The sequence below is a fragment of the Carassius auratus genome, chromosome 2 (assembly GCF_003368295.1).
Source record: "Carassius auratus strain Wakin chromosome 2, ASM336829v1, whole genome shotgun sequence".
Taxonomy (NCBI): Eukaryota; Metazoa; Chordata; class Actinopteri; order Cypriniformes; family Cyprinidae; genus Carassius; species Carassius auratus.
In genome coordinates, this window is record NC_039244.1 from 47,587 (window position 1) to 74,347 (window position 26,761).

The 26,761-nt window shown below is 33.2% G+C and overlaps 2 protein-coding genes across 2 annotated transcripts; both read left to right on the forward strand.

Annotated features, from left to right (window-relative positions):
- Nucleotides 1-2,705: 2,705 nt before the first annotated feature.
- On the forward strand, nt 2,706-8,941 carry LOC113110340 (complexin-4-like). Its single transcript, XM_026274466.1, has 3 exons — nt 2,706-3,002; nt 7,703-7,790; nt 8,597-8,941. The coding sequence occupies exons 1-3, from the start codon at nt 2,839-2,841 to the stop codon at nt 8,819-8,821; spliced, it is 477 nt and encodes a 158-aa protein (XP_026130251.1). The 5' UTR covers nt 2,706-2,838; the 3' UTR covers nt 8,822-8,941.
- A 5,914-nt stretch (nt 8,942-14,855) lies between these two features.
- Nucleotides 14,856-22,151, forward strand: LOC113111251 (retinal homeobox protein Rx2-like). The gene is made up of 4 exons (XM_026275855.1): nt 14,856-15,311; nt 17,156-17,534; nt 20,258-20,511; nt 20,798-22,151. Exons 2-4 carry the CDS (start codon nt 17,258-17,260, stop codon nt 21,239-21,241), a joined length of 975 nt encoding a protein of 324 aa, XP_026131640.1. The 5' UTR covers nt 14,856-15,311; nt 17,156-17,257; the 3' UTR covers nt 21,242-22,151.
- Nucleotides 22,152-26,761: the final 4,610 nt, after the last annotated feature.

A 26,761-nucleotide genomic window follows, 5' to 3' on the forward strand; every position in this document is an offset into this window, starting at 1 on the left:
ACACACACAGACAGCTGCTTCAGACTCCTCCCTCGGTCTCCTGTGATTGGCGGAGCCATGTTTCCTGCAGTGCTCTGATTGGCTGAGGCTCTGTGTGATGATGTCATCTGTTTAGTATTTAGGAGGCTTTTGTGCTGGTTCATGTTCTGTATGTGCTCAGTGCATCTAATATATCATTTACAGCTTAGTCAGAAAATGTGTCAAATAATGCTTAAAAAAATATTTTATTAGTACATTTAATACAGTTATTCATTCATTAAAATCAAGAAAATGCAACTACCTGTAATCTGCAAAATACATTTTAACTGTAACATAATAGTAGTAGCAATAATAATAAATATTATTATTATGGTAGTTTTTGTTGTTGTTGATATAATAATAATAATAATAATAATAATAATAATAATAATAAAATTAGAATAGAATATATTAAAATATATTAATATATTAAAATTATTATAAAAATGTATAATAAGCAATATCAGTTATACTATTACAATTACAATAATATTAAAGCAATTAATATAATAGTTATTGTTATTATTATATTTTAAAATGCTACTGTAAATAATATATTGATATCATGGTTATTATACCGTAATTTAAAATTATTTTATTTAAAGAAATGTAACAATATATATTATTGTTGTTATTAATATAATAACAAAAGTATTATTTTTATTAATAAAAATATATTATGAATAAAATCACAATTCTAAAAATAAAAAATAATGTTTTGTTAATATTAATAATAATAATAAGTAAAATAATAATAATTAAAAACATTTTATAGTTTTTAATTACTATTATTTTACTTAATAATAATAATAATAATTAGTAAAATAATAATGCTTTCTTAATAATAATAAGAAAGAAGAAGAAAACATTATATATATAGCATATACATATATGATTATTAACCACAGTTATATTATAATAATTTAATAATAATAATAATAAATGCATAGCATCATCAACAACATCAAAAGAAAATAAACTACATCAACAAAATTAATAATAAAAACAACAATAATACTTATTATTATTATTATTATTATTATTATTATTGTTCCTGAATAATGCATTGGTTTGTGCCATGTGTGCCATTCTGTCTTTTGAATGTATACAGCCATAAACATCATAAACTCTGTTTAAGACAGTCTTCAAAATGGTTTTGTCAATCACAAAGATGACTTTGTAATGGACGAGAGTGAGTTTAGAGAGATGCTGTCTGTTCGAGACGGAGCCTGAGGTTTTCTGTCAACTCACCAGATACATCAGAGCGTCCATTAAAAGCCACTCAATCATTCAGGACGGCCAGCCATGTGGAATTCAGCACTGAGTGCTTTTGTTTGTAGTTCAACCTCGCATAGTTCACCAAATACATGCAGTGTTCAAAAATATCAAAATGATTTATTTCAGTATTAGATAGTTGCATTTGTTTGCACAACATATACATTTGTAGTGTTCCTGTAGCTCAACTGGAAGAGCACTGCGCTAGCAAGCAAGCAAGCGCAAGGTTGGGGGTTCGATTCCCCGGGAACACATGATAAGTAAAAATTGATAGCCTGAATGCACTATAAGTCGCTTTGGATAAAAGCATCTGCTAAATGTATAAATTTAATTTGTACCAGAAGAACAGCTTTGAATATTAAACCCAATATGGTTTACAAAGTTATAAAATATTCTAAATAAAATTTTCAGAGTGATAAATATAATATTCAACTGTTGAAATGTTAAGTTCAGAGCTGTACTTCAGTATACTCACCACAAGATGGAGCTAGAGTTCAATCAAACCTCCAGGAGGATCCTGTCCACAGCAGCAGAGCAGAACTTGATCTGATTGAAGAGAAGATAAAAACATTCAGTATTTAAACCACTTCACAAAGAGACCAGTGGGGTAAGGTGTGCCAAGGTTTACTTTTACTCTAATCAAAGTGAAATGAGGTTAAATTTAAACATCCAATTGCATTTCAGAATTTGAATTTAAAATAATAATAATAAAAAAGAATCACTATGTGCCATAATAACATTAATGCTTAAAAAACATAATCAAAAAAATTAATGCTGCATACTTAATTTGCAGTGCTAATATATATATAGGGTTATTTTAGTATCCTTGAGAAACTGTTATATTTTTCATTAATATTTTGTATAATATGATCATATTTTTATTCTTTATAAATTTTGTGTTGAGATTTTCATCTAATATTTATATCAGTTTTTATTTAAGTCTTATTTTATAATTGCACAATAAATAATTATTTTCACCTAATATTTATATTTTATTTCAGCCTTATTGTAATTATCAAACACATTTTTAAATAGTTTTTATTTAAAAATGGTATAACAGTAAAAAAAATTTTACTAATTAGGTCTAATTATTAATTTAGGTACAACAGTATTTGTAATAAAAAACTTTTATTATATTAGAAAAGCATGCAAACCACATTTTTTCACTAGTTGTCTCAGAATGTCGGACAACTTTGCATATAGTTTCTTTTAATATAAAGAAAAAAACTCCTTGATAGGATATATGTATTTCAGTTCAGCAGAATTATGCATGAAGATAACAGCCGTTCGTCCTTGGCTCAAGGTGAAGCATTTATAATGAGTTAAGCTCTTGAGCCGTTTTCATCACTCTCATCTTCATCACAGGTGTCAAATCTGTAACTCGCACACCTCTGTTGTCTTCATATTGTTATCGTTGCTCAAAGACAAGCTGAAGTAGCTTGAACTTCTGAACCGGAAACTTGCTTCTGGAGAGCCGTGGGTCAAACTCTTGAACTAGTGGAGACTGGATAGTTCATCTGTTCTTCAGGCCTAAAAGCAGAGAAGATGTCCTTCCTCCTGCAGCAGATGTTGGGGGACAAACTGAAGAACATGACAGGAGGAGGAACCACCGATGGAGAGGAGAGCGAGGGCGGGAAAGAGTCGGCGGCGTCTAAAGGAATGAGCAGAGAAGAGTTCGAGGAGTATCAGAAACAACTGATTGAGGAGAAGTGAGTCACACTGTTGTGTCATGCATGCACGAAATGTGAAATGCATGAGAAGTGTTGCTTGCGGTGTTACATTTAATGTTAATTTGCCCGCGTTGCATAAAATTTCTTTTTATTACGCGCGGTTCGCACCGTTGTGCGTTTTAACCAATCACACGCGTTTTTGTTGAGTTTAAGAACGCGGTGGCCAATCAGAAGCGGTTTGATTGGTCAGTGCGGAGAACTCTTGACTCATTCAAGCGCGCGCTCTCGCTGACTGAGAACAGAATCAACATTCCCGAATTTTATAAACAGCAAAGAAATGCAGAAAACATGTAAGAGATTAATTTTGAGACAGCAGTGTTGAGTTAGTAAGTTAGACTACTTAAAAAAGTAATCAGCTACAAATTTCTAATTAGGCTTCTCCTTTAAAATCTCAGTTTAATTGAATTGCTAATTAGCTACTGCATTTAAAAAGTAATATTGACTGTAAAATAACAAAAGCAACTTGAAGGATCACTTGCATTTTTTTTCTAAATAACAGCGAAAAGAGCTTTAAATGTTCCATCAATTTTGATCGTACAGATAAGAGTATTTCATCCAGTGCTTTAAGTGGGCCAGGATGCACTGATACTCAGTATACCGCCACTTCCAAATATAGCTCTTGAGCATGCCACCTCTCCATGCGCCCAGAACTTGATTTTATCATACCGGTAAGTTCATTTGGACATCTGTTTTAACAGAGGTTTTAATCATTTGCCTGCGCTGCCGCTTTTCAGGGCGCCCTTCACAATGCACGCTTCCTAATTCTTCCTAGTTCGGAGTAATGAGCTTGAATCATTTGAATCAGTTTGGGAGTTCGGAGCGGCTTCGCGGATCATTTGAATCAGTTCGAGAAATCAGAGCGGGTTCGCGAATCATTTGAGTCAGTTTGGGGATCGCAAATCATTTGAGTCAGTTTGGGAGTTCGGAGCGGCTTTGCGGATCATTTGAATCAGTTCGGGAGTTCGTAGCGGGTTCGCAAATCATTTGAGTCAGTTTGGGGATCGCGAATCATTTGAATCAGTTCGGGAGTTCGGCGTGGGTTCGCGAATCATTTGAGCCAGTTTGGGAGTTCAAAGCGGGTTCGCGAATCATTTGAGTCAGTTTGGGGATCGCAAATCATTTGAATCAGTTCGGGAGTTCGGTGTGGGTTCGCGAATCATTTGAGTCAGTTTGGGAGTTCAAAGCGGGTTCGCGAATCATTTGAGTCAGTTTGGGGATCGCAAATCATTTGAATCAGTTCGGGAGTTCGGAGTGGGTTCGCGAATCATTTGAGTCAGTTTGGGAGTTTGAATGCAGTAATGCAGCTCTTTCTAAGGCTATTTTTTCAAAATTATTTTGCACATTTTATTTATGTTCATTAGTTCTTTCTAGCTCAAGCAAATCCACAAACTAATAAAATGATTTATATGTTGACTGCTGTATAAACCCCTTCAATATAGTTGTTACCTCAGGGGATAAGGGGAGTCATCAAAAAAAAAAAGAAAAAAAAAGAAAATTGGCTATAATAGAGTACCGGCACCTCTTTTGGGCCACTTAAAGCACTGATTACATCATTAATTAATACATACATTAAGTAGCATAATTTTATTGACATCAGAAACTGTAATCAAATCACATACATTTCAAATGTAATGCATTGCATTACTGTGTTATCAGGAAAAGTAATTAGAATACAGAAACACATTAAACTCAACTGATTATACCGGAACTTTATATTCACATCAGACTGAAGACAGTTCTGTGCTCGCTTTAATTTACTCCCAGTTTGAATAACCCTTTTATTTTTCATGCTACTTTAATAACCAAAGTAAAGTCAGAAATAAAAAGCAATGGACAAGTTCAAAAAAGCTTAGCATTTAAAATTAATAAACAGTTCTTGATAAACAACAACACTTTCTATTAATTGACATTATACGCTATCAAGAGCAATGATTAATAATTTATCTTCATGATATTGCAGCTTTGCTATCTAATGAGTTCCTGTTTGTTTAATTAATAATAGGCTTTTACATTACGCAATTCTTGCATTAAACAGTCTGTAAATAAACACAAATGCAGTGCAAAGATGTTTTTGTTGATGCTGGAAAAAAAAGACTGGTGAGTTTTTATTACAAAGGTTAAAAAAACAACAGCCTTGGAAATCAGCTAATAAAAAAACTTTAACCACAATATGTCCTAAACAAATTAGGCAGCAGATACAGAACTATTTTTGATTGCTTTCAGTGAATCTTATTGGAAGTTACACATCATTATTAAGCATCATAATGTTCTGATTAGCTGATTTTGTTTTTGAGTTTTTTCTTTCAGAGAGCATTAACACTGGTGGCAATTTAAGCAGTGATAAACTATAATTCAGTTTAATCCAAGTTAAAACTGAATAAATGCATAAAACTTCACGTAAATAAGTAGTGATGGAGAGATGACCAATGAGAGCGCAGAAAGAGGATGTCATGTGACCACATTTGTGTAGTACATCTACTAACAACAACACAATGCCAGAGATTTATGACTGTCATTAATGATCAGATCTCAGTCTCAAACTTTTTTTTTCATTTATTACAGTATTTATATATTTTTATTTTACTTTAATTTAACAAAACTTAATTTTTAGTTAATAATACATTTTATAATTGTAAAAAGAATTAATTTAATATTTTTTAAATATAATATTAGATTTTATTTCCGTTTTATTTCAATTAACAAAACAATTTTATAATTGTTTAGTTTTTAGTTTACAGTAATTTTATAATTGTAAAAATAATTAACTTAACAATACTTATTTTTCATCCAATATATGCACACACAGTTACTAGGTGGGAGCTTATTTTAGCAAAGTTAGCATAGTTTTTATATATATAGAAGAATAATCAACTAAATTAAATATTAAAATAATACATCATTTATAATTATTATTAATTTATAATAATATAATTGTAAGCATAATTACTCATAACTTTGGATGTCTGAGAATCCTACTGTATTATACTATACAGTACCAGAGTAAATAAATAAATACAATTTATAAAAGCCTGATTGTTACGTAAAAATATTACATTCTAATGTTTCTTCCAAAGTGCATCATTTACTGACAGCTTCATTGGATTTTATTGAGATCCTTTGAGTTCCACGCAGTGCACCGTGATGTTTATAAACAAGATGAAATCGTCTTAGTCTGTAATTATTGTCTTATCCTAATTCCCATTTCCTGTGGCATCCTGCCGGCCAAAACAGCGGGATCAGTCCGTTACAGACTCCTGACACTATATTACAATGATTGTTTGTCATGATTTAAGATATAAACAAACAGTCTTGTGTGTATTCATCTGATTCTGGGATATAAGGACCCTAAACTCTCCAGCTGGACATCTGAAGATCAGGAGTGAGATGAGAAAACTCTGTTACTGTGACATCTCGGAAAAAAAGTCCAGAACTGGGGCACGAGAGTCCTTACTGGGTCAAAGGTCACGGCCTTTAGTGTGATCCGACCACAACAACTAGTTACATCAGAAAACCATCAGATTTACACACAGGTGCAGGTTGGCAGTGTTTTTTATTTTATATTTTTATTCATTATTTTTATATCTAATTATTTATTATAAAATAAAATAAAAAAGCAGTGCCAAAGCTACTATAGTCATTTTTTATTATTATATTTTAAAAATTATAATTAATTGTTTAGTTAATTATGTGCTTTTGTCATTTTTATATTTATATATATAAATATTTATATATATTTTATATTCTATATTTGTTTATATTTATTTTTTAATTGTGTAATTCTAAAAATATTAACTAAATAATTACCCAAAATAATGAAATAATTATAATTAAACAATATATATATATTTTGTTAATATTTATGCATTTAATAATTTTTTATGAATACAATGAAATAGCTTTCTTTTCATTTTAATTTTAGTTCAGTTTTGTGCTTTTGTCATTTTATCACTTTTTTATTATTTCCTCAGTTTTTTTTAACACATTTTAACACCAACAAAAGAACATAAATATATAATCAGTAATATAATAAAGTCGTTTTAGGGACTGCAAAGGTTGCATTTATATGTTGTTTAATAGCTGGACTGGGTTTGGTTAGTAAGTATTACAGCGTCGTCCCTGTTTGACTGGAGATATAAGCCACCTGCTCCATATTTTAGCTCTAAACCCTTCTAACCTTCTTAGGCTCTGTCCTGCTCAGGTCAGCTAGTGCAGGTGCTGGACGATTGCTTATTTCTGTGAGCAACAGTCTGTAGATCCGTGTGAATGATGGTTAATCTCTGGTTCAGAGTAATACGATTGTGAGGACTTGTTAGGAAGATGCTCAGATTGATTGGTTTCAGGTAAAACCACTGAACAGCACTTAATTTCTGCCCTTGTAAATTAAGCTAATTATGTCGCTTCAGCAATAAGGAGCTCAACATTAGAGAACAACCTACAATTTCCTAAAATTGCAATTTTGAAGTTATCCTCACAGGAGCCGAAGAGCAGTTTTTAAGCATATTTCATAAATTAATTGCAATCTGAAGCACAGTGTGAAAAAACAAAAAATAGATATTTAAAAACTACACGGATAACACTTACAGTTATTGGTGTTAATTTGGCACCTGGTGCTAATTTCTTAATTATATGACAAACCCTTTTGAAACAATGCATTAACATGTTGCATGCTTTATTGACAGAATCACCAGGGACAAGGAGTTTGCAACAAAAAAAGCCGAGCGAGCAAACTTACGAGTGCTGATGCGTGACAAATACAGAATACCACAGGTAACAGATCACAGGTTCATCATGATAACCAACAGGAAATATTTCCATTAATAATAGAAGATGCTGGGATAATCTCATAAATAACATGCTCAGATTACACTGATTTGATTTTGGGGTGTCATTTGTTAATCTATTGAAATGTTTATGAAATCTAATTAACCCTATCTATACTGTAAATAAAGTTTCTAAGGCTTCTAAATGATTCTTTATCAAGTAAAAGTTATTGTAGTGTAATTGTACAAACGTCCAGCTTCAGCTTTTGCTTCTCGTGTCTTTTTGCTGTGAAATCTTCACTGATTTTTATAAAGTAAATGTGAGAATATCTTTGTTATTAAACATTGTTAAAATTTCCAGATGAAACCATACTGGACTGACGCAACATGCATGATTATCTATAAAATCCTGTAATATAAACCTGCTTTATAAAATCATCATTGCATTGCATTATGTTTTGATAATCAAACTAAGCATCTAAATCTCATGTATTGATTTTAATATAATTTTATGTAAGAATCTGCTTTACGGTTATAAAAATCTCATTGATTTACATTACAAGCATCAGAATTTCATCACCTTTTGATCATATAAATATATCAGAATCTGCACCAAATTGCATGTTTTTGCTCTAAATAAAACCGCTGTTTTTCCTCCATATTCTCACTATATTAGACTATATGAGCCTTAAAATCCTGATGGATCGAATAGAATGCAAAATGCATATGCAAGTTTGTGTTTTGTCTGAATTGCTCCATTTCAAACAGACTTTACAGGGTTAAAACCGTTTTGTTATGTCTGTTTTTGCACAGAGTGCTCAAGATGAAGCCACCGTGCAGATGGCCGGAGACGACCTGGACATTCCCGAGGAGCTGGCGAAGATGGTGGATGAAGACGAGGAACAGGAAGAGATGAATGATTCTTTTCTGGGAAAACTCCAGAACATGGACGTGGACTTTGATTCGATCAAAGCCAAAGCTCAGAGCACGATGACGGAGGTGAAACAGGTGGCGGAAGAAAAATGTGTCATGATGTGATAATAAAGTTAAACAAACCAACAAGCGTGTATTAAAAAAAATCTATATTTTTTTTAATAATAAAGGAATATTTTACTCAAATGGAAATTCCGTCCACATTTCATCACCTTTTACCTCTAGTATGACTTATTAATATTATTCTGAACAACATAATACTGTATGCAGTGACACCAAGGTGACTGAAAAATGACTGAATTTTCATTTTCGAGTATACTGTCCCTTTAAGAGGGTTATAGTGTACTGTACCTTTAAGAGGGTTATATCGCAATATACTATAGAGGTTACAAGGCTTTCTACATGCTTCAGCCAAGCAGGAATTTCTGGATTAATATCTTGTATCACAGGAAAATAAACTAACAAACATGAATGTTGTCCAAACTGAGCTCTTAAAATCTGACTGAACTAGAATCATGTCCTAACTGGACAAACCATATAAACCAATGCAAAGCTGAAAATCAATAAGCATCAGTGGACATGTTCAAATAATGTTGCTTCATCTGAAGTAGTTTGCACTAATGAAACACTTAAAATTAGTGAAAATACAAATCATTTAAATAATATATCATTCTTTTTTCCACATTTGCATAACAAATATGCTTTATTTTCAATAAAATAATGGAAAAATGCAATGCAAAAAAATGTTTTTTTTTGTTTTTGTTTCTTCTAAGTGTTATTGATGGGTTGAAGTCCACAATTGGTTTGGGAATTGTTTTACAAATTATTATTATTTGGCTTCATTGTTTCATTCTTTATGTTTTAAGTCAGCATTACATTTCCAGATTAATTTAATATGCTTTACTGTATTATTCTATTGTCAACATGAATTCAAAATAAACTATTTGCCATCTTTACATACAGAACGAGTCCAAGTCCAAGTGTTTGATTGTATTTAAAGTACTTAAGATTAGAAAAATACCTCAGAATCTTATGTTTAATTCAGTGTGTTACTTACCATCAATTTGTAATTATTTGTAAAATGTACTAGCCATTTCTAAGTGAAAATAGTTTTAAAGAAAAAACTTATATAACACAAATTGTATGCAGTTGAGCAGTACTTGCATAAAGATGATGCACACTTTTAAAGCATGATTTAACCCTTGACGAGCTGGACTTTTCTGCACTTTTTAAAATTAAACATTTATTTTCTAAACTTTAAGACCAAAATGGCACATGATTCCTTAAACCTTACGTTTAGGTACGATTAAACATTGTTTCAAGACTTAACATTTACCTAATTCCAAGCCTGACCCTAAAAATGAACCGCTTCCTGACCCGCATTTTTTACAAGTAGTAAATGCGTCGCCCCTTTATATTAATTTAATTACTTAAATAGACTTTAGCATACAGGATAATAAGCGTTATGACGCACACATAAAGCTTGCCACAAAGAACTAGTTAAAGTAATAATTATTAATGTGTCTAAATTAGCAAGGAGACATTTAATTGTTTAGTAATAAACTGGTGTTTTTTGTGTCGCTGTGGATTATTGTGATGTTTTCATCAGCTGTTTTGACTCTCATTCTGACGGCACCCATTCACTACAGAGCATCCATTGATGAGATACTGATGCAATGCTACATTTCTCCGAATCTGATGATGAAACAAACTCATCTACATCTTGGATGGCATGAGGGTGAGCAAATTTAGGGCAGATATAAAAAAAATTTGCATTGACTATTGCTTTTAATATGAGCACCTGTAAATGATATGGTAGTAAACATAAAACATTCACAACCATAAACTTCCATAATGAGACAAATGCAAAAACCATTGTAGACTCACTTTCATTCATGAAATGAACAAACGTAATCTCTGTGAGCAGTGTGTGTATGGAAGGATGGAGTAGGTGGAGGAAATTAGCGCATAGAGACTAGCATTAATCCTGCTGGAACACCAAAGCATGTCAGTGTCTCACCGGGATTTGACGTCATCAGCAACCTAAAATTACACACACAAGATCCAGTTGTCCGGATTTAACAGAGCTGCTTGACAGGAAAACCCCAAAATCATTAAAAGCATGTGAGTCGTTTACATAGATACATGGAAGGCTGAAGACATGAGTGCAATGCTCTTGGTTTAATTTGATTTTCAGCCATAACAGGATTAATTACCTGCTTTCATTCTTGTCTTTGGTGTCTATCTATCTATCTATCTATCTATCTCTCTTTCTCTCTCTCTCTCTCTCTCTCTCTGTCTCTCTCTCTCTCTCTCTGTCTCTCTCTCTCTCTCTCTCTCTGTCTCTCTCTCCCTCTCTCTGTCTCTCTCTCTCTCTCTCTCTCTGTCCTGTGGTGGTAAGCTGACGCAGCTCCTTCAAGCGTTATCTGTTTTGTCACTAATAGGATCTGCGAGGCTTAAATTGTCTTCTGCTAAAACTAAGGAGCTTGATAGCTGCACTGCACCTCTTAGCTAATTTGCTCTCAATTAGGATAATGAGGAAACAAGCAAAGAAGGGCAGCCTTAATATTTTAATGTGATAACATGATTATTAGCCTCTTCTCTCACTAAGCGAAGCCAACTATCGATCACGTTTTTCACAGTGATTTTTGACGTTAATGATAAAGAATAATTGGATTTTGGAGAAGAGAGCATAAAGTCGATGATGCATGTGATGATGCATTCACTTTTACTTTTTCTCAGTGACATAAACATTTATTCATTAAAATTAATTTTAAATATAGCAGTCACATGCACAGAAATGAACTAAGTTTCAATCTAAGAAAGTTAATAACGTTGGAGATAACACTCTATTTCAATAACAGGCTTTGCATTTAATTAACAGCAACAGGTTGAGGGCAAATGTGCACCAATAAAATGCCCTTAAAATAAACTGATTGTGTTTCAGTTCCACCAGTTACAAAAATGTGACACACATTGCTAAACTTTACTGTAGCCTCCTGTGATCTTCCTTGATCCTCATTGTATAGCATCTCTGTATTTAATAAATAACAGAATTATTGTGTCTTTGATGGATTTTATTAAAAACACCATTCTATAAAAACACACAGGGTGGGGTGCTTTGCAACCCTTTTTATGATATTTCATACTACAGTGATTCAAATAAAATGCATGTTTTATCATTTACATGTAAAAAAAAACATAAACATTATATTTATCTTGCGTCTAGTTCGTGCAGTCAAACAGTAAGCTTGCGATATGCTTTCAAATGGTCAAGGGTTGAGAAGAAACCAGTGTTTAATTTAGGGTGTGTGGGTGTGATTGGATTATCTACAGGGTAAATATAACAGGCCAGTCCTGTGCGTCACGTCCAGACACCTGCATGCACGGCAGGTCTTCATTAACACACACCAGTTCATTGAATTTGTGTGTGAGAAGCCTAGATATACTATCGAGATACATGTCGTTACAAATGTAGTGCAATTACAGAAAATCAAAAAAAAAAAAAAAAAAAAACACCAACAACAAAACAAATGTAGAATTGTATTTGACTAGATTTGAGTTCCTGAAGGAAAAACAGTTTTGCAAGAAAACAAATGAAGCGACTGAGAAAGAAAGATTATTGATGTATGTTATACAAGACAATACAATTCCAGTTTTTCTACTTCATATATTTTTCATGTTTAAATTCAACATTTTACTTGCCATGTCTTTTTAATTAACTGTGCTATTTGCTAGCAATTTCTGAGTGAAATTTCTTTGTGTAATGCAAAATAATTAATAAATTTAATTCAATGTATTATTTCTGTATTACAATATTAATATTGCAATGATTATATAAACAATAAAAACAATCTTATTATGTTTATTCATTTATGTTTTTACAAATATTTTTTTAGGCTATTCATTTTGCACCTACACTGTAAAATGAATAAAAAAATTAAATATATATTTAAATATATATTTTTATTTATTTATACCATTTCAGCCTTTCAACTTAAAAATGCTATGTTTAATTCAATGTGTGTTTGCCATTTTTAAATTAATTGCGAAAAATGGTGAAAATGGTTTCTTTATTTTGTAATACTTTATTAAAATATTTTCCTCTAGTTAACATCAGAGCAACCTGAAATGCTCAGAAATATAAACAACACAAAATAATAATTAATAACTCGATTAGTTATTAGCAGAAGTGCTCTGACTTCCTGTTCTGGTTTGGCCTTTCACTGATGCTCAGATGGTCTAAAAGCCTCTTTTATCAAAAAAAAAAAAAAAAAAAATCCCACTCCAAGAGACTCCTTGGGGTTTGTTAAGAAGTCTGTAATTGGCTGGTCTATAAAGTGATTTGGCCCTCGAATCACTTCTGTCCATGTGTAGTGACACAGATGCAATCTGTTTTGTGTTTAGACTTGAGCACTGGAATGGAAATAAATCGCTCTTGTCTTTTGCCTGCGGTGTTTTAAGCTGAGGTCAAACTGACAGCAGATTCATGGTTCAACCTGAACATCCTGAACACATGCAACAAAACCTGTGCAATCACAAACTATATGTTTTTGCAATGCACTTAAAATAAGTTCATTAAAAAAAAGGTAGTTTCATTTTTAATTGCAATTTCTGTACAGATTCACACATTAAAGTATTGTCTACAAAAAAGAAAAGAAAAGGTGGTGCACAATAGTGGGGCAAGTTGTCACAACAGAACCTGCCATTAAAGAGTAATTATGGGCAGGTAAAGCCAATCGTATTACATAATTTTACACAGTCAGCTAATAAACACCAACAGTGAATTCATCAGTGATGAATATGTGTGTGTGTGTGTGTGTGTGTGTGTGTGTGCATTCAAATAGAAAACACATTCAAAAAAATTACTCTTTGGCTGAACATGATTCTTTCATGGACAGTGGTTCCACATGTTTGTACCATGTTATTTGGACAAGAATAAATCAAGTTATAAGGACATTTTACTTTTAGTTGAGTTTACTCAGTTTGCTTTAGTTCATCCTTCATGAAATATCTGAGTAGAGATAATATGTTTACATCAAGTAGAACCACTGTCCATGCAAGTTTAGAGTTATAAAAACATTAGCAAGTAAGATATAACTTTTCTTTACACATGATGTTAGTTGTTTGCAGTTTAAGGATGTTACTATGTGTACATCATGCACTAGCACTCTCATTAAAGTTGCTTTTTTCAAATTAAGTATTTTAGACTTTCTTTTAACCAGGTCCTCAACCCAACCACAAGCTCCACACTTCACCACAATGGCAACTCGCACCAAATACACCAATATAAAGTCTTTTAAAATGCCCACATAATAGAGCATTATACATGAAAAAGTCTCCTTATTATCACATTTTATTAAAAACTGCATAAAATAACACTTTATTTCAACATTTTCTCTCCCCATATCCAGTCCTGTGCAAAGCATGATGAGAAGTGTAAAACTTATTTTGAAGTACTTGATTGAAACATGTTCTTTCAAAATGAAAACTTTATGTTAAACCAGCGAGTGACAGTTTTAAGTCAGTTTAACATGACACAATCATGTTGAAATGAAAAATAGCCAAAATGGCATTAATTCAACATGAAAAAATTTTTTTTTTGAGTGCAGCTATTTAAAATGTAACATTAGTTTTTACTGTGTTTTGATCAAAATATGACCATTTAAACTTTTAAACAGTAGCATATATACAGTATATATACATCTATGTGTGGTTGTGTGTGTGTGTACATATATATATACACACACACACACACACACACACACACACAAATACAGTATGCTACTAAAAATGACTAAAACACAACAGATTTTTCAAATGAAAATAATAAAGTAAAAAATAAATAAAAGCTGATTCAAAATATTCTAAAAACAAATTCATAGTTTTCACAAAACTAAAAATATTTTAAAATGTAATATTTTGGATGCTACACTGAATCCAATGATTTATGCTGAGACATGTAACAGGTCATTAAGTTATGCACGTGGCAAACAAATGACCAATAACCAAACTCCTTTAAAACAACAATGTCTTTCACTGTTATCACCAATACAAGACTTTATCTCTATGTATGTCTGTTTATGCTGATCATTTTTGTGAAGCACTGAAGACAGTTGGATGCACAGGAAACACACGGTGTTTTAAGGACACTTTCAGTAGGTCACCATTATCATTTAGACAAAAGAGTGTTGAAAGGACGTTCTGTCGGTGCTTCATTAGCGCAGGCCTCCCTCTGTGGCCAAACCACGGCCAGCGTTTAGTGCAATTACCCCAGCAGAGAACACCTGTCAATCATCCTTAAAGGGGAAGGATTCCAATTATTAAACCTCTTAAGTCTTTTCCTCTCGCTACCGGCTCTCAGCGCGTCAGGCCAGTTTTCATGGCTTCATCCTAAAGATCAAGACCTACATATGCTGCAGGAATGGGACGGCTTCGGAATATCTGCTCACTTTTGGGATCCTCAAAACATTAGTTAATGGTCATTACACAGTCTGGAGCAGGTGCACTGTGGGTAAAAAGCTGCGGTGTGTCATTTGCACCGAGTGGCGACAACACTGTGTGATTCTGATGAGCCGGAAAGTTGAAGAAAAAGGTACGTGAAGTTTAGTTTTTCTGATTTAAAGAGACCATATTCACTTAGATTTAAATTGCATTTAAATTAGTTTTAAAATAGGTGAAACTAGACAAATAAAACTTCGTATTTACTTCTATTTGTGCATTTAAAGCATATTCATTTTATCATGCAACAAACTGTACTTTTGGTTTATTGAGTTAATTATCTGTTGGCTGAAAGTATATATAATATGTAAAATATTCAATAGCATAATTGCCCTCAAACTTAAAAAAAAAAAATCGTCAAATTTTGTCGAATTTATAATTTTATGAACGTGCTAATGCATGACTGATTCTGATGAAAACAGAGTGTGCAAAGTTTTAATTAAATTACTTTTAATTTGTAAACTAGAGCTGGATAGTTTGATACAATGTTGAGATTTTATTTGTCAATCTAGTGATTAGAGAAACATCTATGAAATATGATAAATAAAATTCACCGTGCAAGACTTGATACATAGATAGATAGAAGATCCCTTTGTATTTGTATATTATTAATTATATTATAATTTATTATATATAAAAATATATGGTATTATATATTAAATTATAACAATTTTAATAAAAGATTAAAATTAAAAATAAAACATAAATAAATATTATATTTAAAGATAAAATAAAAGTAACATCACTTCTACACAGAAACTAAACAAATAAGACTTTAGATTTGAACATGATACATGATTTTGGTTGATTAATCTTAACTGGTGACTAAACAATAACATTGAAACAAAAGTCATACTGAGTCAAATCATAAATTCAACTCTCATGCACAATGAGTTTCTTTTATATTTCATGTCATTCAGCATCAATCAATGCAGAAGAATAAAGCATCTGCACTCTGTGTCAGTTGTCTTTTACTGAAACTTTTGAAGCATGCAACCATGAAGGGTCAGAGCAGCTTCTTTAACTTGAGGTTAACTTTAGTTTAATTTGACAAAGATTTTTTTTTTTTTTTTTTTGAGAAAATGATCATCATTTTAAATATTTAAGAAAATACAACAATTATTAGATTTTTCTTTTTTATGGGTATAAAATAAAATAAAATATATATAAATTTTTTTAACTTTTTTTACAATTATTTTTTTAAATTAATTTAAAAATAATAAATAAAAAAAGACATAAAAAGGAACAGATACTGTCTGAATGTATAAATGTATGCATTCTTTTAAAAAATATATTTAAGAAAATACAAAAATTATTAGATATTTCTTTTTTATGGGTATAAATATATATATATATATATATATATATATATATATATATATATATATATATATATATATATATATATATATATATATATATATTAAAACGTATTTTTAATTATTTTTTTAGAATTAATTGTAAAATAATAAATAAATAAAAAATACATAAAAAAGGAACAGACACTGTCAGCACTGCTCTTAATGGAGATTTCATGGATTCACAAACAGTTGATAATATCCAGTAAAAATATATAGCAATAAAATGATCTAATGTTTTATGTTATATGGGTTTATGATATAATTGTATGATATTATACTTTTTATTGCAATTCCAAATCATTCAAACAAAATAAACCATAACAAGCAATGAATAGATACTTTCAACACTGCTACAAAATATTGCAAATATACAATAATTTTTACATCATGAAAAATGACCATATATATACAGTTTCACATAGCTGGGAAACCAAACTTTCGACTGTATATATAATAAGACATTGCTTTATCTGATTTTGTCAAATACTGTTGCACTGACCATAACTAAAATGTAAAAATATTAACCCCTTTTTTGGACGTCTTTAAAGTCTCATTAACCCCTGCTCTTCTTGTACAGATCTTTGTAAGGGAATCTCTGCCACAAACTGGAACCAGATACTGTTTTGGACATAACTTGCACACATTTCCCCCGAGGAGACTTACCGTAAGGGCAGATTGGATGCATTTGTCACCGGATATGATGAACATGGTGGACGATGGCTGCCTCTCAACGGACAACTACCACGACCTCGGGAAAGGTTGTGCGTCAGGGATGGGAGGCCGTGTCCACAGCATCGACGTGATTCTGGGCTTCAGTAAGGACCAGGATCCTCTGCTCGACCCGGTGGGGCCTGTTGGCACACACAAAGTGGACGAAGAGGAGAAACAAGTGACATCTGACCTCTACGGTCACCTGCAAAGTCTTCCGGATAGTTCACAGCAGTCAGCGTTTCATGGTGAGAATCGACCGCTTTAATAAATCTCATCTCACTTTCTGGAAAGTCACACATAAAGACACAGTACTTGCACAGAAATATCTTGAATGGCTCGATGCAAAAAGTGCTTTTAAATCCATACATTAATGAATGATGTATTATCCTGTGGAAAACCCAATGCCACAGCGTTATAGAGAGTCCTACTGTCTTGCATGATCTTCCGGTTTCGGCTTCTGAATTACCTGCCGTGTAAGACTGAGGGTTTTTCCACCTGTTTAAGTCTGATGACTGATAACAGCATACCGTTCCACTTTGAAGAGTCACTCACACTGTAAGAGGTGAAGTATATAACATAATGTAATGCTTAGGTTAGATTTGTTCAGATTTCTAATCCTAAAAACACGTTATAGTTAAAATAGTGATGCATTACTTGAAAAGTCAGTGTTTTTGAAGGTATAAGAGATGTCAAATGCATGTTTATTAGAAAATGGGGTTATGAACAATTAACAATTTTTTACCTAAAAACATTTTGATACATTAATAGCAATCACTGTAAATAGACTGAAAAAAAGATTTTCTTATTCAGTATTTTTGACTTGTTTTTTATTGCAAATATCTAAACATTCTTCAACTTAGAGAGATATTTGATTATTATTCCTCATCCTTCTATCGTGACTTGTTTATTGGTGGAAAAATAATTCACACACACACACACACACACACACACACAACATATTTATAAGTCTGATAAATATTAATCACTGTAAATAGTTATCACAATGACAATTTATTATTGTTATAATTTTCAATGCCTCGTCAAAAGAGAGCAGTGTTTTATTTTCCAGTTTTTAATATATCTATTTATCACTCTGATTCAGTGCTTAAGATTTGCAGGCTTCATAAATAATGAAACAAGCTTACAAAGCGATTCTTTTTAAACCTGTAGACATTAATGCCACTGCAGGTGTATTTAGTTTGTGCATGCATGACATTTAACATTTAAACTAGTGAACTGATTCTGATCCTGCCTAACTTAATTAGACTCAACCAGGATCTGCTTCAGCTCAACGTGGCGTGGTTTGCTCTCAGCTGTTTCTGTGAAATGACAATCTCTGCTGTTGTCGGGCTCTTGGAGGAAACGCTGCTGTACTGAGTTAACCTCTTAACGGCTGGATTAGCAGTCTTGGCCACATGAGGTCTACGGGGTTAACCGGTGACATCTGCGTGCTTGGATTAGACGGAGGACTTACTTACCACGGCAGAAGTGATGGAACGCACAAATCTCTTATTTTCTAGGAATACATAAAATCGAAAGGTTAACATCTGACTCCATCGCTGTACCTTTTGGTGAAGGCACAAGAAACATATAAGTAGTCGGTAACACTTTAGAATAAGGTTCCATTAGTTAATGTTAGTTAATGTATTAATTAACATGAACAAACAATGAATAATACATTTATTACTGTATTTATTCATCCTTGTTAATGTTAGTAAATGAAAATACAGTTATTCATTGTTAGTTGATGGTAATTCACAGTGCATTAACTAATGTTAACAAGCACGACTTTTGATTTAAATAATGCATTAGTAAATGTTGAAATTAACATGAACTAAGACTTATAAATGCTGAAGAAGGATTGTTCTTGTTTAGTTCATGTTAACGAAAGTAGTTAACTAACATTAACTAATGGAACCTTATTCTAAAGTGTTACCAAGTAGTCTAATTAATAATGCTTGTAGAAGGGCTAGTTTATCCAAAAATTAAAATTCTGTCATTATTTACTAACCTCAAGTTGTTCCAAACCTGTGTGAGTTTCTTTCTTCCGTTTAGCGGAATATAAGATATTTTGAAGAACGTTGGTAACTTAACAATCGACGGTAGCCATTCACTTATACAATGTTTTTTTTTACACTATGGAAGTCAATGGCAAGCATTTTTTTTCCCTCAACATTTATCATAATACCTTCTATTGTGTTCAACATAACATATAAATAAAGGATGAACGAATTTTCATTTTTGGGTAAACAATAACTTTAAGACTCCACATTTAAACTTTCAAATGTACCTTATCCCGTAAGTGTCTATAGTAAATATATCCATGTTTAAAAGTTATATTCACCTAAGATTGCTAGAGAAACATGCATGGATGAGAAAATAAAGATTGGGACATGTTAGATGTTAAATATTAAACAAAGCTCTCGCTGACTGAAACCTTTTAACTCTTTCACACTGAATGGTCAAATACATGCAAAGTTATGTCTAAATGTCCATTGTATGGAGTATTCATGTTAAAACAGTCGGTTATGTGTTAAAAAGTTTAAATTGGCAGAAAACCAGATATGTTTTAGTGTATTGGGTCTATGCAGTCGGTCTTAAAGTGACAGCAGTCTTATTTACCTGCTTCTGTCCACCATTAGTGTTAAAAAACATATATATTTAATAAGTATTTCTGTTCAGTTGTGTTTGTAATTTGCTTCTTCGTCTTATTTTTAATTATAAAAAAAATAAGAATAGCTATATTGAGATATACTGTATCAATATCCCGAATTAAAATTTCTAATAATGTGGAATACGATTTTGGTCATAAATCGGCCACACCCCAAAAAAAAAAAAAAAAATACAGGCAACACCCTGGCAACTACATAAAAACAGGTTAAACCTCATTAGCAACGCACTAATGCTTTAATTAACTTCACAAGTGTGCCTGGGAAATAAAGACACCTCTGTTTATCCTGTGCTGTAGATACTGAACTTTTCTCCACGGAGAAGTGCGACGCAGATTTGGGAGATCCTCAGAGCAATGTGGAGAGCGACAGCCGCTCCCCGGACCCTCCTGATGAGGATCAACCTAAAAAGAAACACAGACGCAACAGAACAACCTTCACCACCTATCAGCTACACGAGCTGGAGCGCGCCTTTGAGAAGTCCCACTACCCGGATGTCTACAGTCGAGAGGAGCTGGCGATGAAAATCAACCTCCCAGAAGTCCGCGTTCAGGTATGTTTTGCATGATACAAGCCTGGAGACTTGATGGTATTGGATAAACATAGTGATCAATATCTGTTTATTTATCACAACCTTGACATTGGTGTTATTTAATGGACTAATGTTGCTGTTTAACAATGGGGTATTGATTCAGTAAAGCTCAAGTTCACTCATTCATAACTCTCATGCACACTCACCTCATTGACTTCTGTGGACAGGCGAGTTGAAATGAGTTTCTGTGCAACTTGAGATTATAAGGTTGAGACTTAATGGTTCTCATCTTTTTCCCGTCATGCAGGTGTGGTTCCAGAATCGACGTGCTAAATGGCGGAGGCAAGAAAAAATGGACACTGGGAGCATGAAGCTCCATGATTCGTCCATGCTGTCCTTCAACAGACCGACCATGGCTCCCAACATAGGGCCAATGACCAATTCTCTGCCTCTGGACCCTTGGTTGTCCTCGTCGCTCTCCAGTGCCACTCCTATGCACAGCATCACGGGCTTCATGGGACCAGGCCAAAGTCTCCAGCCCACCTATACGGGTCATCCCGGCTTTCTGAACTCTTCTCCAGGCATGGTGCAGGGAATGCAACCCATGCCACCACCTCCTTACCAGTGTCCCCCAGCATTTAATGACAAATACCCTCTGGAAGACGTGGACCGCAGCTCTAGTATCGCAGCTTTGAGGATGAAGGCCAAGGAGCACATTCAGTCCATGGACAAAACCTGGCAACCCATGTAACAGGAAAACGGGGAGCGGTAGATTTTATTTGGGTCTCATGGATACATTTTTAGAAGGGTATCTTCACAGCACTACATGCTTGGATTTACACCCGAGGAATTGGTTTTGTTTTGGCACCAAACAGGGTTGACAAGTCTGCGGTTTTACATTTAGAATTGAACTACTTACAGTACACTTACTAGGTTTTTACTAGGTTTCTTACTAGGTGGGTTAAAGCTATCTCTCATCCACAAAAGGCGGTTTTGATGGAGTGGACCCTCGACAAACTATGGAAAAAAACATGAATTGTCTATTTTTGGGCTATTTTTTCGTCCAGATCTGACAAACAAAGCACTAACAGTTTGTGATCATGGCATCTACAGTAAGGTGTTTCTTACTTATTCCCCACAAAATGTTGAACTCCTTAGGATTCAGGATCGTAGTCTGTGCCAAGCTTCTCTTCTCCTCCAGGTCGAAGACTCGCATTTGAAGAGGCACATTTGTAATTTAACAGGACAGCGCAGCTCAGGACAACTGATACCTCAATGCCTGTTCAGAGGTTAATTTCACGTATTACCATAAATGAGAAATCACTTGACTTTGATTTAAAAGAAAATGACTCTCTATGGTCAAATACTCTAGAAACAGAATGTTTTTTATTGAATTGTTATTTTACACGAGTAGCTGCCTCATCAAGCTATAGAGTGGAGTTGTTTCTAAATTATTAGCACATATTTCAATCGTGCCACAATCCTGTTCTTGCAATTCGACGTGTTCATAAGATAATTAAAAATGAGTCTGAGGTTCAGCGTTTCACTGTCTGTGGTGTCTGTTTCAAGCAATGTTGGACGAACCTCTCAAAAAGGTGAATTTTATGAGGAAAGTCCGTTATATTTTACCCCAGAAAGGGTTAAAAATGTGTGTGTGTGTGTGTGTGTGAGGAGAATGAATGAGCGGCTCCCCGCCGGGTCTCTTCATTGTTAAAGATTATCGATTGCCCCTCTGCTCTGAACTAATGGGCGTCCATGCAACCAGGTGTCAGTCATTTAAATGTGCAAACACTGTTCTTCGAAAAGATTTGAGGAACAAGTGTTGCCTTATCATATTGCTTTTCAATTCTAACCGATGGTATCATGATCATTTGAATACTTTGTGGACACTGTAACTATATGCAAACTGGAAATATACATATAATTCATGATCCATAATACACTTTTCTTATGCACTGTGATGATGCAAATGATACAAAACCAAAGCTTGAAGTTGGATGCAAAAAATATAGAATTCATTCTACTCTTTATTTAGTAGGTGTGTATTCAAGAGTATTATTAATAAAAAAGAGTTATTTTTGAAGCATTGTCTGTGAAATGCAATGAAGCCAAAGAAGATTGAGTTTTCTTTAAAGATGTGTACAATTAGACGTCATAGGAGTGGATTCTGTCGCAATCATTGCAGCTTTATCACTGTATGACGTGCACATAAACTGTCATTATGCTTGGTATGAAGTTTTTGGGGACGGGAAATTAGAATGTTATTGAATACATCTTTAGATTTTTTTTTTTTTGCACTAAAAGTTGGAATAAAGATGAATGATAAAAATGGATGATTTGGTTACCTTTTATAATAAATATAAAGTTACGACAACAAACTAGAATTAAAAGAATATGAAATATCAATCATTTATGAGATTTTTTTACATCAATCCAATGCTACAAATACATTGCAATTCCCAAACTATATTCCTAACATAATTTGAGCAGTGTTTAAGGACATCTGATTTATTATTTGAGCTTTTTAAATCAATAATTTAGAGTGTAGGTGTTGTCTGGTCTTAAAGGGACAGTTCACCCAAAAAATGAAAGTTTGCTAAAAATGTAATCACGCTCATCAAGATGTAGATGAGTTTGTTTCAGATTTGGAGAAATGTAGCCTTGCATCAGTGTCTCATCAATGGATGCTCTGCAGTGAATGGGTGCCGTCAGAATGAGAGCTGATAAAAACATCACAATGATCCACAAGTAATCAACAAATAAATAATTAAGACTTTTTTCACTTCAAACTGTTGTTTTGGCTAAAATGCATGTCTGCTATCCATAATATTGTTTTCCTAATTTAATTACCTAGTAATTTAAATCTTTTAATTACTTTAAGTAATTTAATGCAGAAGTGATGCATTATCACTTCTGCATTAAATTATCTTCTCAAGACATTAACTGATGGACTGGAGTGCTGTGGATTACTTGTGGATTATTGTGATGTTTTTATCAGCTTTTCTGACTCTCATTCTGACGGCACCCATTCATCGCAGAGCAACCATTGCTGAGACACTGATGCAATGTTTCTCCAAATCTGATGAAGAAACAAACTCAACTACATCTTGGACGACCTGAGGATGAGATTAAGATTTTTGGATGAACTGTTCCTTTAAATATCAAACATAAACTAAGGCACCGAGCTCAACTAGTGACTGAAAGAGTTTCCCCCTCATTAGTGAGCGTGTTCAGTTGTGGGTGTAGTGACCTGTCCTCGCCTTCCCTTGCAAGTTAATGGCACCAAGCCAGCCTGTTAAGATGATGAGACCGGCCGTCCATCAGCTCTCCGCAGGGGACAGAGCGAGGGGGGCAGCTCTTCGCCCCTAGGATCCAGCCTAATTGCCCTATGTTTGGTTGCTGGCTTCCATGCTTCAGTGACACAAAACACACACACTAACACACGTCCCTCCTAAATCAAATTACATAATGACAGAATTTAACACAGTAATGGCCATGTAGAAAAATATATTTACATAATCTATTTCCTCTCAAACATCCTATTTTGCAAGACAGAATATTATATAATGGAAGTATGGGAACTGACCACATACCAATGATAGTTTTGTTTGAGTTGTAGTGTAAAACAAATCTTTTGTGATGTTGTGACGTGGTTAAACTTGCTGTTATGGCGTCCTGTTACATGTGACGAGCGTTGATTGACGAATGTGAAGTAAAGGCCAGAGCAGAGGTCAAGAGGCTGACCGCTGCTCATTTTGACAGATGATGTCAGTTCAGGGATTTCTACATGGATGCTGACTGGTTTAATTAAAGGAATTTAGCTTTAGTTAACAATACGTGACAGGTGACTAAAATGAAACTCACATTATTTATCGGACCTGCATCTCCAGAATGAATAGAAATGCTAAAATAAAGAGAACTAGAGTTACACTTTTACAAAGAAACATATGGTGCTCATCCATGCAAAACATCCCGCCACTGATTGTTAAACTATTGTTCTTTTTTTCCACCCATTTATTATCTACATAGCAGAAATCAAAAGTCTAATGTCTTAGAATATTATCAGCAAACACTGCTTTTTAATTAGTATTTTTGTCTTGTTTCTCATTGCAAAAATTTCTTTGTGTGTGTGTGTGTGTATTAATCGAGAAAAAAAAATATTATGTGTTTATATATATATATATTCTTCTGGGTTCTTCTGATAATAATGAATTGATTGTGTGGCTTTTTCGGTCTTCATGCTGTGCAGGGATGGGGAACTTGTGATGAAGTTAACTCTCTGATTAGTGGAACATGCTCTATGGTGCAAATAATAAGGGAAGCAAGCGGAATTAATCAGGTTTGATTTCTACAGCTTTTCTATGTCTGCTTCGTATGCCATAATGAGAAGGTTTGGCAAGGGGGAGTGAGAACGTGCTTGTTCATTGATTTCCCTTTTTTTGTGGCTTGTAAGGACATGCGGTATGTTAGGTATTGCATTTTGCCATCCTCAAAATGTTTTTGTGTATGCAGTGTGTATACATGCAATGCAGGCAAACTTTTAACATACATACCTTGACCTTCCAGTTCCAGTGTGAACCAGAAGCAAAAGAAAAATGCAATTTCCTTCCAACATCAGACTTTACATTTTATTTAAAATGCAAAACAACTGTATTTAATATTTATTGGAATAAACATGCAACATAATCTCAAGAAATCATAGCATGAATATATTTAAAATAGCCGTACTTTAGTTTTCGAAACATTTTTTAATTGATCTCTCTAGAAAAAATAGGCTGCAATATAATACTGAATTGGAATAGATCATCAATGTGTATCATGTATCAAATAAGCAGCTTCTAACTTGTACAATTTTAGGTTAAATTTTAGCTTCTGTATATTTGTGTACTCCTAAAAGTAGACAAAATAAAGAATTAGAGGTTAAAATTTCTATTCTGGGGACATTGAACCAGAGGTTCTGATGACCCGTCTTGCACGGAGGGGCGTGTCCAAAATGTTTGTCCAATAAAGTGATCTGCTGAATGAGAAGCCACGCCCACCGAGACCCTCACTGTTGTGATGAAAACTAAATCCTATTACCTGTTGAAATTGTTTGGCATGTCACAACACACACCTCAGTAGCTGCTTAAATTCCATGTGCCCACTTAATAATTTCAGGCCTTGTCTAATTGGTTTGTTAATGAACAAGATGTGTTTATGTATATGCATTTAATCATTTAATTATGCTGGTGCAAATGAAAGCAAAAGTTGCATTATTACATACATGTGTCTATCAAGAAGAACAGGAAGTTTCTTAAGTTATTCCACAAACTTCCTTAAATATCAATCATTAAACGTGTGTGGAATGTGATTGGACCTGCAATCCACATAAATTCATCTTGTTTCCTCTTCAAGTTTATAGATAAAGGCTTTATTGTACATATGTTTTTTATTAAATAAAGTCTTTTTAAATCATTTTTTATATATAAAAATGTAAAAAGTATTTTTACTGATTATTTAGCACCTCATTTTAATATGTATTTTTTATTGTCATTTGCTATTATTATTATATTGTATAGTTATTGTCTTGTTTTAAAGCTTTGCCAATACTTTATATTAAAATGTATTTTTAATGCAATTTACTTTTTAGGAAGGTAATCATGTTTCAGTTAACATTTATTTTATTGCATGTATTTTAAGTAAACTGGAATAACTCTGGTTTGTTTCATAACTGATGAACTTTGCAACACTGACACATTTATCGAACTGAATTGAATCTAAATTGAACGTAATAATGACACAGTTGTCTTCTGTACTTGACATTCCAGTTCCAATGTGAACCAGAAACTGAAAGAAAATGCAGTTTCCTTCTAACCTCAGACTTTAAATTGGATTTAAAATGCAAAACAATTGTATTTAATATTTATTGGATTAAACATGCAACATAATCTCAAAAAAATCATAGCATGAATATATTTAAAATAGCCTTACTTTAGTTTTGGAAAAAAAAAAGGCTGTAATTTAAAAGTGAATTGAAATACATCATCAGTGTGCATCATGAATGAAGCAGCTTCTAACACCTGATCACAGAGTCACAGCGCCATCTACAGCTAAACAACTGAACTGTGAACCTCTCAAATGAACCCCCAGCACATCAACTCTAACAACATTCAGAAATCATTTTACTTTTGTAATGTTACATCATTTAAGACTGATACAGGATATTCAGTGTAAGAAAATGTAGTGTAGGACTTGATTTTATTCACTGGATTTATTGCAAGTCTAAATTGTA

Excerpts from the sequence above, each read along its gene's own strand:
- LOC113110340 (XM_026274466.1), top strand. The coding sequence starts at position 2,839 with ATGTCCTTCCTCCTGCAGCAGATGTTGGGGGACAAACTGAAGAACATG. Across the intron at positions 3,003-7,702 it reads AAACAACTGATTGAGGAGAA|AATCACCAGGGACAAGGAGT; the intron begins GTGAGTCACACT and ends CTTTATTGACAG. Across the intron at positions 7,791-8,596 it reads ACAAATACAGAATACCACAG|AGTGCTCAAGATGAAGCCAC; the intron begins GTAACAGATCAC and ends GTTTTTGCACAG.
- LOC113111251 (XM_026275855.1), top strand. The coding sequence starts at position 17,258 with ATGCATTTGTCACCGGATATGATGAACATGGTGGACGATGGCTGCCTC. Across the intron at positions 17,535-20,257 it reads ACAGCAGTCAGCGTTTCATG|ATACTGAACTTTTCTCCACG; the intron begins GTGAGAATCGAC and ends CCTGTGCTGTAG. Across the intron at positions 20,512-20,797 it reads TCCCAGAAGTCCGCGTTCAG|GTGTGGTTCCAGAATCGACG; the intron begins GTATGTTTTGCA and ends CCCGTCATGCAG.